Source organism: Panulirus ornatus, chromosome 15 (assembly GCF_036320965.1).
Source record: "Panulirus ornatus isolate Po-2019 chromosome 15, ASM3632096v1, whole genome shotgun sequence".
Taxonomy (NCBI): Eukaryota; Metazoa; Arthropoda; class Malacostraca; order Decapoda; family Palinuridae; genus Panulirus; species Panulirus ornatus.
The window spans coordinates 33,871,841-33,884,340 of NC_092238.1; the positions used below are offsets into that span (position 1 = coordinate 33,871,841).

Consider the following 12,500-nt stretch of genomic DNA (forward strand, 5'->3'; position numbering starts at 1 on the left):
GACGCGGCTTCTGCTGCGTCTGCTGAACCTCCCTCAGGGGACTGTGCTCTCTGCTGGCCTCATCTTCGCCACCCACCCTGTCCACACAGAGGCGGTAAGTACTTCCTACTAGAGGAAGTAAGTACCTCCCACCAGAGGTGGTAAGTACGTCTTACTAGAGGAAGTAAGTACCTCCCACCAGAGGTGGTAGGTACTTCCCACCAGTGGCGGTAAGTACGTCTTACTAGAGTAAGTAAGTACCTCCCACCTAAGGCGGTAAGTACGTCTTACTAGAGGAAGTAAGTACTTCCCACCAGAGGTGGTAAGTACCTCCCACCAGAGGCGGTAAGTACGTCTTACTAGAGGAAGTAAGTACCTCCCGCCAGAGGCGGTAAGTACGTCTTACTAGAGGAAGTAAGTACTTCCCACCAGAGGCGGTAAGTACGTCTTACTAGAGGTAGTAAGTACCTCCCACCAGAGGCGGTAAGTACTTCCTACTAGAGGAAGTAAGTACCTCCCACCTGAGGTGGTAAGTACTTCCCACCAGTGGCGGTAAGTACGTCTTACTAGAGGAAGTAAGTACCTCCCGCCAGAGGCGGTAAGTACGTCTTACTAGAGGAAGTAAGTACTTCCCACCAGAGGCGGTAAGTACGTCTTACTAGAGGAAGTAAGTACTTCCCACCAGAGGCGGTAAGTACGTCTTACTAGAGGAAGTAAGTACCTCCCACCAGAGGCGGTAAGTACGTCTTACTAGAGGTAGTAAGTACCTCCCACCAGAGGCGGTAAGTACGTCTTACTAGAGGAAGTAAGTACCTCCCGCCAGAGGCAGTAAGTACGTCTTACTAGAGGAAGTAAGTACCTCCCACCAGAGGCGGTAAGTACGTCTTACTAAAGGAAGTAAGTACTTCCCACCAGAGGCGGTAAGTACTTCCTACTAGAGGAAGTAAGTACCTCCCACCAGAGGTGGTAAGTACTTCCTACCAGAGGTGGTAAGTACCTCCCACCAGAGGCGGTAAGTACTTCCTACTAGAGGAAGTAAGTACCTCCCACCAGAGGTGGTAAGTACTTCCTACTCGAGGAAGTAAGTACTCACCAGAGGCGGTAAGTACTTCCTACTAGAGGAAGTAAGTACCTCCCACCAATGGTGGTAAGAACTTCCCACCAGAGGCGGTAAGTACGTCTTACTAGAGGAAGTAAGTACCTCCCGTCAGAGGCGGTAAGTACTTTCTACTAGAGGAAGTAAGTACCTCCCACCAGAGGCGGTAAGTACGTCTTACTAAAGGAAGTAAGTACCTCCGCCAGAGGCGGTAAGTACGTCTTACAAGAGGAAGTAAGTACTTCCCACCAGAGGCGGTAAGTACTTTCTACTAGAGGAAGTAAGTACCTCCGGCCAGAAGCGGTAAGTACTTCGCACCAGAGGATGTAAGTACAAGATACCAAAGGTGGCAAGTACCTATTTCCAAGGCAGGTAAGTACCAATCATCAGAGGCAGAAAGTGCCTCCTACCGAAGCTAGTAAGTACCCACGAGAGGATAAGGTAAGTACCAACTGAGCAGAGCTGGTAAGTACCTATCATCAGAGGCGGTAAGTAACCCACTATGAGAGATGATGATGGGTACTTCCAACGAGAGAAGGGTGAGTACCTCAGGTTTCAGACAGTAACAGACGGGTTTCCAGAGGTATCAGGACGGGTTTCCAGGGGTATCAGGATGGGTTTCCAGAGGTATCAGGACGGGTTTCCACGGGTATCAGGATGGGTTTCCAGAGGTATCAGGACGGGTTTCCAGAGGTATCAGGATGGGTTTCCAGAGGTATCAGGACGGGTTTCCAGAGGTATCAGGATGGGTTTCCAGAGGTATCAGGACGGGTTTCCAGAGGTATCAGGACGGGTTTCCAGAGGTATCAGGATGGGTTTCCAGAGGTATCAGGACGGGTTTCCAGAGGTATCAGGACGGGTTTCCAGAGGTATCAGGACGGGTTTCCAGAGGTATCAGGACGGGTTTCCAGGGGTATCAGGACGGGTTTCCAGAGGTATCAGGACGGGTTTCCAGAGGTATCAGCACGGGTTTCCAGGGGTATCAGGATGGGTTTCCAGGGGTATCAGGACGGGTTTCCAGGGGTATCAGGACGGGTTTCCAGGGGTATCAGGACGGGTTTCCAGCAGCATCTACAACAATCAGATACTGAACTCCGCCCCAGAGCCTCCCTCATCGCCTTCAGTAATGGAGGCTACCATACTACATCCTCCCTCTCTCCCTCACCACCATCATGCCAATAATACTACCACTATCCTACCACCACACCATCTACCACCATCACTACCACTGTCCTACCACCACACCATCTACCACCATCACTACCACTATCCTACCACCACACCATCTACCACCATCACTACCACTATCCTACCACCACACCATCTACCACCATCACTACCACTATCCTACCACCACACCATCTACCACCACCACTACCACTATCCTACCACCACACTATCTACCACCACCACTACCACTATCCTACCACCACACCATCTACCACCACCACTACCACTATCCTACCACCACACCATCTACCACCACCACTACCACTATCCTACCACCACACCATCTACCACCATCACTACCCTATCACCACACCATCCATCACAACCAACATTAACACTCCATCACTGTCTACAACCTCCCCCACCACCTCCATCACCACCTGTTCCTCCTTCAACCCCCAAACACCACATCATTTACCTACTCCTCCAACACCACCAACATCACCAACACCATCAACCTGCTTCCTCCAACACCACCACCATCGCCACGATCCTCTCCCTCTCTCTCTCTCCTCCAACCTTGCCTCTCCTCCTCTCCATCTATGGCAGTCCGAGCTCACCTCTCGTGCCGTTAATGGCTGAAAATCAGCCACAGTGATGTTTCTTGAGTTTATTATATATATATATATATTATATTATATATATATTAATATATATACTAAATATAATATATATATATATAATTAAATCCACACTCTTGAGTTTATCTATATACATAATTTATAATATTATATATATATATATAATATATATATATATATATATATATATATATATATATATATATATTCCTCCCTTTTCTGACCTCTCTCATAAATATTCTCGACCCTGGCTACACGATGAATACCAATAAACATAAAATATTTATCACAGGGCCAATAGGCCTCCCGCGTAAGGGCAGCTCCGCCCTGGCTAGCGTTACAGCGAGCGATCATGTGACGAAGGCGTTCCTCCTCCCTCAGGTGACGGGGCTGGTGGGGCGGGCCGACGTGCTGGCCTCCCTCAGCTTCTTGGCAGCGATCCTCACCTACCACAGGTAAGTCCAGTCTTCCCCCTCACCTTCCTTCCCTCCCTCCCTCTCTCTCCCTTCCCTCTCTCTCTCCCTCCCTCTCTCTCTCCCTCCCTCTCTCTCTCTCTCTCTCTCTCCCTCCCTCCTCGTAGTGTCATCCCTCCTTCTCTCTAAACCACCCACATCCTCCTCCAAACTAACATCACAGACTCCTTCCCCCACACACACCCTACTCCATCACGAGCACTCCGCCTTCACCCACAAGAAAAGGATCCTTTCCCCCCCCCCCCCCCACATTCCTTACCTCCGTTTTCTTTGTCCAAGAAGGAGTGACTGACTCATTCCCCGTTTTCTTACGCCCGAAGAGGAGGAGAGGGGTGGTGAGTCCTTCACTTCTCGCGTCTCCTTGCTCAAGTAGGGGCCACTTCCTTCCCCACTTTTAACCTTTAACTTAAAGGGGAGCTGCCCCTCTCCCTATTTCCCCCATCCCTGGGCCCTTCAACCTCGTGGTCCATGTAGTACATAAACTGTCTTAGTGTCGTCCATGTAGTACATAAAACTGTCTTAGTGTCGTCCATGTAGTACATAAAACTGTCTTAGTGACATATGTAATCATTTTAAGGTACACAGTACACGAAGATTCACGTATCTCTAATAACATGTTTCGATGTTTTGAAAATTCATCTAACTGGTCTCATGTCTGTAGTTACAGGTGTAGAACACACACACAGACACACACACACACACACACACACACACACACACACACACAACACACACACACATAATGTCAGAGCTTCACATACACACATATATAAACTGTTACAAAAAACTCACCCCCCCACACCCACCACCACATCCATTACCTCACAACGCCAAAGTGATGATCATCCCCGTTCTTACGCCGAAGAGAGAGAGGTGTGAACTTTTCACATACTCAGCGTCTCCTGCTCAAGTAGGCCACTCCTTCCCACTTTTAACCTTTAACTTAAAGGACTGCCATAGACACACCACATAATGTCAGAGCTTCACATACATACATATATAAACTTTTACACACACACACACACACACACACACACACACACACACACACACACAACACACACACACATAATGTCAGAGCTTCACATACATACATATATAAACTTTTAAACACACACACACACACACACACAACACACACACACACACACACACACACACATAATGTCAGAGCTTCACATACATACATATATAAACTTTTACACACACACACACACACACACACACACACAATATCACGCTCCCCCACCAACACTACTCTACGAATATCCTCAACCATGAAGGTTGTACAATTGTCCAGGATGAATCACCTGTTGTGGGTCGTTAGAAAGTGTAGTTTATACCAGCCTCCTAACCCCCAGTTTCTCTACTCACGCTAAAAAAAAAAAGGATTTTAATAAAAAAAATCATAACTTTCTCCTAAACTGATAAAAAAATAAGAATAAAACTAGTTTAAAAAGTGTCTATTGGTTTAGTGTTAATTTCACTACCAAAAGAGTTAGTTCCCCCAGCGAGTCTTAGGGAACTCTACCTGGTTTAGGGTGGAGAGGAGCGCACTCTACCTACGCTTCTCCGTAACTCCACAACATGACCTTTATGCAGGAAGCTGGTTCGCCACTCACGTTTGGTTCGCCACTCACATTGGTTCGCCACTCACGTTGGTTCGCCACTCACGTTTGGTTCGCTACTCACACTAGTTCGCTACTCACACTAGATCGCCACTCACACTGGTTCGCCACTCACACTAGTTCGCCACTCAAACTAGTTCGCCACTCACACTTGGTTCGCCACTCACTCTGGTTCGCCACTCACACTAGTTCGCCACTCACACTAGTTCGCCACTCAAACTAGTTCGCCACTCACACTGGTTCGCCACTCACTCTGGTTCGCCACTCACACTTGGTTCGCCACTCACTCTAGTTCGCCACTCACACTTGGTTCGCCACTCACGCTTGGTTCGCCACTCACGTTTGGTCTTGAAGAAAACGGAACGAAGTGAATCACTTTTTACGGTCAGCGTATGAATACTACGTCCATCTCTTTGTCGCCTTCCGTGAAATTTTTAATTACTGGTAATGAATATGCGAGGGTCGGGGACGAGATGGTGGTGTTCTGCAGTGGGGCAACGTCTTGGTGATGGCGTTGTCAGACGCGAAATCACATCTCACCAACGTCTCAAACTGGTGAAGTTACACCTCATCAACGTCTCAGACTGGTGAAGTTACACCTCATCAACGTCTCAAACTGGTGAAGTTACACCTCACCAACGTCTCAGATTGGTGAAGTTATACCTCACCATCGTCTCAGAATGGTGAAGTTACACCTCACCAACGTCTCAGACTGGTGAAGTTACACCTCACCATCGTCTCAGACTGGTGAAGTTATACCTCACCAACGTCTCAGACTGGTGAAGTTACACCTCACCAACGTCTCAGACTAGTGAAGTTATACCTCACCATCGTCTCAGATTGGTGAAGTTATACCTCACCAACGTCTCAGACTGGTGAAGTTATACCTCATCAACGTCTCAGACTAGTGAAGTTATACCTCACCAACGTCTCAGATTGGTGAAGTTACACCTCACCAACGTCTCAGACTGGTGACGTTATACCTCACCAACGTCTCAGATTGGCGAAGTTATACCTCACCAACGTCTCAGAATGGTGAAGTTACACCTCACCAACGTCTCACAATGGTGAAGTTATACCTCACCAACGTCTCAGAATGGTGAAGTTACACCTCACCAACGTCTAAGACTGTCTGTTCAGATCACCACCTATCACCAACGTCTCACGGTATCGGGTGAAATCACGTCTCACTTCTTAGACCGTCTGTTGAAACCACACCACACCACCGTCTCAAGGCTGTCTGTTGAAATCGAATCTTACCAGTGTTTTAGAGCGTCTGTTGAAACCACATCTCACACACGTCTAAATGTCTGCTGAAACTACATCTCACACGGGTCTCTGGGTGCCACTTGGCAGACCTAGGTAACAGGGAAGACAGCAACGGGAGGTTTGTGGCTGTCGAGAGGTGCCGACTGGGCAGAAGGAGGGAGGCCTAATGTCTCGCCGAGATAAAATCCAAACAACATCGACCCGCGAGAAGATTCAACATCTCCTCGAGGACGGGAGACGCTACAGTGTCTCGAGGACGGAGAGAAGACATTCCCCCCTCCTCCTAGTTACTCGAGGACGGAGAGAAGACCCTCCCCCTCTCCTAAAGTCTCTCGAGGACGGAAAGAGACCACACAGTTCTTCCGAGAGGGTGAAAAGGGAAGGGTCTACATACAGTCCCACGAGGACGAATGACAAGACTAAAGTTTCTCGAGGACGGGGAGAAGATTTCACAGTTTCTCGAGGACGGGGAGAAGATTTCACAGTTTCTCGAGGACGGAGGAAAGACTCCAGAGCTCCTCGAGGACGGTGTGGTGACGAGGACGACAGGTGGTTAGTTAGGAAGGACAGTTGGTAGTGGTTAAGAGGGACGCCCTGAACTAGCCATCTGAGAAGGAAATCCATAAACATCCCTGATTACTGATGAGGCAATACAGTTCATTGGGCTCATGACGTAAATGTGTTTTAAATACAATCTAAACTTCCACATGTCATTATACTGAGTTGTGAGAATTCTCCCTGTTATGGTCAGTGTGGCGTGTTGTGATCCAGGCTACAACCCGGATCTAATGTATGTCGAGGTCGGTGCAGATCAGGGTTACACTGTGGAGGTTCGTGATGGTCGTCAGCCTCATTCAGTGGCTTATATAACAACGATCCCTGTTTATGTAAGGGAGGTCTTCAACCTGTCCCCAAGCTGAAGTCCAAAGCTTTCCGAGGTGTAAGCTTTTAAACTTGCCCAGGTGTAAAGTTTAAAACTTGCTCGGCTGTAAGTTCAAAACATGCGCAAGTGTCACTTGAAAAGCTTCCACACCTCCGTGAACACAGGTCAGGCTATCAGGTCAGACCAACTCGAAAACACAGGTCACGGGGCACGTCTTCTGTACCAGGTCACCGTGAAGGTATGTCGTGTCAGTCAGTGTACTGGACACTAGAACACATGCCCATCCCCCCTACTCCCCCCCCTACACACACACACACACACACACACACATCCTCTAGAGGACCCAACGGGCAACTAGGACACACAGGTCACAACCTGGTTTTCCAGCTCAAGTGGCTGACACGAACGTAGGTCACAGCAACTGACTGACTCGGGTGATTTACACCCGCGGGGCTGGAGGAGGAGGAGGAGTCTCCTGTCTCTTAATCCTAGCAGCTGACACATGGGAATGACTCCCAGCCTTAGCGGCTGACACACATGGGCTGACACGTAACATAACCCTCTCCTTCCCCCTCTTCATGAGCTCCTACGATACGCTTCAAGTGTGTGACAGACATTGTGAGCAGAGCCAGCCATGGCTTCGTTCAAGACCCATATAACTAATAACCTGTGTGTCTGTGTCTCCTCCCAGGGCGATAGAAGACGACGACGAGGGTGACCCCGAGAACGCAGAGGACATCGATGAAGAAGAGGAGGGTGAAGGATGGGAAGGTAAAGGAGGAGTGTCCTTCTTGGTGGAAGGAGGAGGCAGCGTTGGTGGGGCCTGCTGGGACAGCGGCAGAAGGGTACTTCCTGGAATCCTGCACGAGGACACAGGAGGAGGAGAAGTGCGAGCTGAGGGGACGGAAGAAGGAGGAGGAGGCGGAAGAAGAGGAGGAGGAAGAGGAGGGTGGATGTGGGTGCACCGTGCAGGAGTGCTGGCTGGGGTGGGGACGCTCTGTAAGGAGCACGGACTGACCGCCCTCCTGGTGTGTGCCGCCTGGGACCTTATACGCCACAGGAGACAAGTCAGGCAGTGAGTACTTCCCCACACGACCTCTCTCTCTCTCTCTCTCTCTCTCTCCCCATCCACCTACGTCAGATCATGTCCCTCCTTTCTCTCACTACCCCAAATTAATAACGATCGTGTTCTGCCGTTTCCAGGCTGCTGTGCAAGCAGGCGGCCATCAAGGCGGTGAGACCTCTGCTCGGAAGGCTCCTCTGGCTGGGCGTCATGGTTAGTAATCAAGCGACGTTCATTCCTCTCTCTCTCTCTCTCTCTCTCTCTCTCTCTCTCTCTCTCTCTCTCTCTCTCTCTCTCTCTCTCATACATGAATTGTGTGTCATGTGCTCCTACCATTCGTTCATGCGGTCTGACGTGTCTCCTACACACACCCCCACACAGGGAACGACCATCCTGGCGCTGCGGCTGTGGCTGCTACAAGGCTCCTCACCTGCCTTCTGTGACCAGGATAACCCGGCCTCCTTCTCTCCATCCACCCTGACGAGGTAAGGCAACGAACGGATCGCGTCCTCCCCCTCTATCCCATCTGAACTCAACACCATTTCCCATTTCCTCTCGTGCCTTCCAACAAGCACAACACGGGCATGATGGGGGAGCTGTTGACTTAGCTCTTCAGCACCGGATGACCTCGACCTAAATAACTTGCTCTCTCGCCTTCCTCATGACCTCCTTATGACCCTGTGTCTGACCTTGTATACACGCATGTTGATGCACCCCCTCACACTCACGAAGCGTGAACACCACCCTTGTTGTCCCTGTGCTGAGCTGCAGTTATCAACACCCATTCTCCACCTGCCCTCTCTTGGCACTCTCTCGCCATCTGTCCTTCCCCTGACACTCCCTCCTCCCACTTGTCCTTTCTTGGCATCCCCTCCACCTGCCTTGCCTCCCTGGCACATCGCCACCACCCATCCACTCACCCCACCACCGCTCACATCCCCAGTCTCCTTCTCAACCCCGTTCTCCTCTCTCCTCCTCCCACAAACCCCTCCCACTTGCCTTACATCTACGTAGTCTTCCAGCCCCATCTTCTGTCCCCGCTACACCGCCTCACTGCCCAACCTCCTCCTCCTTCTCCTCCTCCTCCCTCAACCATACCACCTCAGTTATCTCCAACAGCACACCCTTACCTTTCCCTCCCTCACCGTCCAACACCACGCCTTCCCCTTTCCATCCCTTCCTCAACTGGCAACGCCAAATCCTCTTCTCTCCCATCCTCTCCCTCACCCGCTAACACACCAATCCATTCCCTTCTCCTCTCCCACACCCTCCTCTCTTCCATTCCCTCCCACCAACACTCCCCTCTACAGGTTGGCGACAACGGGCTCTCTTCACACGTCTCCCCCTCGGTGTCTGACCCTCGCTAGCAGAGTACTGTTTGGCCTGGCACTTCACTGTGATCTCCCTGTTTACCTCAACGACACACCTCACGACGAGGGTGAGATGCAGTCCTTGATGATCGTGTGTAAGTGGGTGGCGTAGGTAGGAACGGTAAGTACGAAGGGTAAGTACGTGTAGTTTAATGGGATACGCTTCAGAAGCCTTTAGGAAAAAAAAGTATAAAAAAAAAAAATGCTATAGACACCCTTAATAATTAACTATGGAATACAGGTTGGAGTGTATAAGAGGATTTTCTTTTTTTCTTTTCTTTTTTTTAAATCTGGACTCGATACGTTTGTATACAAAAGAGTTGCCCACACCTTCAGTGTACTCTAATGTTATAGTCAATATGGAGAGCTGTGAGTCAGGTTATAAACCGGATCTAAAGTATGTCGAGGTCTGTGCAGATCAGGGTTACAATATGTGTTGACAACCTTATATCGCGCTTATGTACGGGAGCTCTTAAACCTTCCCCAGGTGCAAGGCTAAACCTTATACAGGTGTAAGACTAAATCTTCCCTCGATGTATACTTAAACCCTCCTCAGGTATAAGTTAAAACCTTTCCTAGGTGTAAGTTAAACCTTCCTCAGGTATAAGTTAAAACCTTTCCTAAGTGTAAGTTCAATTGGTCAAGGAGTGTTTCACGATAATAACTGGTATGAAGATAACATTTCGTCTCTTAATCCTTTAATCTGTCATATATGACAAGTTCAACCTTAAAAAAGACATATATTCTTTTATATGACTGATGCTATAGGCGTTTAGGCAGACATCGCCCGAGTATATAATCAGTCAACCCTGACTGACTGTGACGGATGTAACACGGATGAAATACTATAGGTAACCAACCAATCTCTTTTCCCTTATGAATTACATATATGAGATCCACCAGCACCTTCAGGCCCTGCGGACCCTTGTATGGTAGCTTCAGCAAAGGGACAGAAACTACAGCAAAGGTACGCCAAAAACTCGCATGAACGTAGACGCTGACCAGTTAACCAATTAACAACGTCAGAGAACGGCGGAGCGACTCTGTTCAGTGGTACAACCACTTATCCCCACTAATTTTCCTCTTCACATTTCCAATAATGCCGGCACAACCTTCCCCTCTGACCTGTGATATATTCTCCCCGATTATACATCGCCACAGCAGCCAGCTATTTCCATCTTACCAAGAATATGGTTTAATTACTGGCAACTGTGTATGGAGGTTAGTCATCGTGCGTCTGACAACTTCCTCGCCGTGTCTACAGACAGGGAGCTGACAGAACCACTTTTAGGTAGTGAAGACGTAACTCTTCATGCCGGAGTTCTATGGCCTCACTAACATCCTGCCGTGTGTTCCTTTCCTTACTCCTGCAGGACTCTGACCTTCTCCTACCTGCCAGCCTTCAACACGTGGCTCCTGCTGTGTCCCTGGGCTCTCTCCCACGACTGGCAGATGGGCTCCATCCCGCTGCTGACCTCCCTCATAGACGTTAGGAACGTCGCCTCGTTGGTTTTCTACGCCGCCCTCCTCCTCATACTGAGAGGGGGATGTCTAAGGAAGGTGAGGGAGTGAGATGTTTCTCTCATGCCGTGTGACACGTTCTCCTCTCCTCTCCCACACACACACACACACACACACACACACACACAAACGAGACATCTTGCTTATCTTTCCTTCCAAGATAACATCATACTAGCTCACTTTTCTTTTCATTATTGCATCCTTCGACGCCTTTCTGAGAGATATAGAAAAAAATTTTTTCACTCGTCCTTCATACTACGCTGTTTGAGAGAGAGAGAGAGAGAGAGAGAGAGAGAGAGAGAGAGAGAGAGAGAGAGAGAGAGAGAGAGAGAGAGAGTCTGTGGGAAATAATCGACACTATCGGGTTACCATGGTAATCTATGATGACCAATATTGTATTCAACTGCTCATCTGACATCTCCATGGTAACACCATACCGCCAATTGTTTCTTTTGCAATTGCTCTCGCCTTACCCATCCCTTGCCTTGTGCTCCAGTTTGTGGCTTTTCATCTTCCCTCATTATCCCCGCCCCGCCCCGCCGGATTATGACAACCCTCTGACATCCTCTCGCCACAGAAGCAGAAGGTTTCTATTGCCGTGGCTCCCAACCCCGGGTACTACCCGTACCGGGAGCGGTACACGCGTACCACTCCCGGTCAGCAAGCATACTGCTAGCGGGACATGAGAGCCGGTGGGATGGTACGTCCAGTTAAGTCTCACAAGGCCCAGACGTCAGTACGAAGGAGAAACACTGAGGTCACTTCTCTTACCCACGGAATGTCGGACATTACACGTCACTTACATAATTTTACGTCGGATATTACACTTCACTTATATATCTTTGCGACAAGTGATGTCACTAACGCAAGACATGTCGAAGGTGAAAACTGTCTTATTAAATCGAGTTAAGACTCGAGACGTAAGCTTGTACACACAGTGGAGTTGCGACGGTGTCTAGTGATACGCCGCCCCTCCAGACGGTCGGGAACCCCTGGCGTACGTAGATCACTCTTCATCCTCTCGGGAGCCCATCTCAGCAGGATCAATTTGCTCATCCTAACCCCAAGTCACTCCCTGGAGTCTTCTCTCTCTCTCTCTCTCTCTCTCTCTCTCTCTCTCTCTTCCACTCCAGCACCTGCCGTTGGAGTTCACGGGTCGCCCTCCTCAAAGACCAGCCTTGAGTGTCGCATCAAAGGGCCCTTGCTTCGTCGTCAACCAGACTGATGCCATCAAGTGCTGAGATGGGCATCACACTTTCTCCCTCCGCCACTCTTGAGCCTCTCCACCTAATTCCCCCTCGTGGACGCGTATCTTAACGTCGCCCACTTTAAATGTTTTCCCTTTTGATTAACGCCCGGTCCTTCATCATCTCAACTTGATTCACGTTTAATCACACGTTACAATTT

The 12,500-nt window shown here is 49.3% G+C and overlaps 1 protein-coding gene and 1 long non-coding RNA gene across 3 annotated transcripts in view; one reads left to right on the forward strand and one right to left on the reverse strand.

The window, feature by feature from the left end:
* The window catches only part of LOC139753849 (uncharacterized), a 427,945-nt gene that overhangs the window by 151,691 nt on the left and 263,754 nt on the right, over positions 1–12,500 (reverse strand). The gene's annotated exons all lie outside the window — the stretch shown is intronic.
* LOC139753847 (protein O-mannosyl-transferase TMTC1-like) overlaps positions 1–12,500 on the forward strand; it is a 124,628-nt gene that overhangs the window by 95,188 nt on the left and 16,940 nt on the right. For both annotated transcript variants that reach the window (XM_071670781.1, XM_071670782.1), the window contains exons 3-8: positions 1–94; positions 3,268–3,341; positions 7,831–8,214; positions 8,343–8,415; positions 8,584–8,687; positions 10,946–11,132. The exon at positions 1–94 is cut by the window's left edge and continues 84 nt beyond it. In XM_071670781.1, coding sequence (XP_071526882.1) covers positions 1–94; positions 3,268–3,341; positions 7,831–8,214; positions 8,343–8,415; positions 8,584–8,687; positions 10,946–11,132 — 916 coding nt within the window. The remainder of the gene's footprint in view (positions 95–3,267; positions 3,342–7,830; positions 8,215–8,342; positions 8,416–8,583; positions 8,688–10,945; positions 11,133–12,500) is intronic.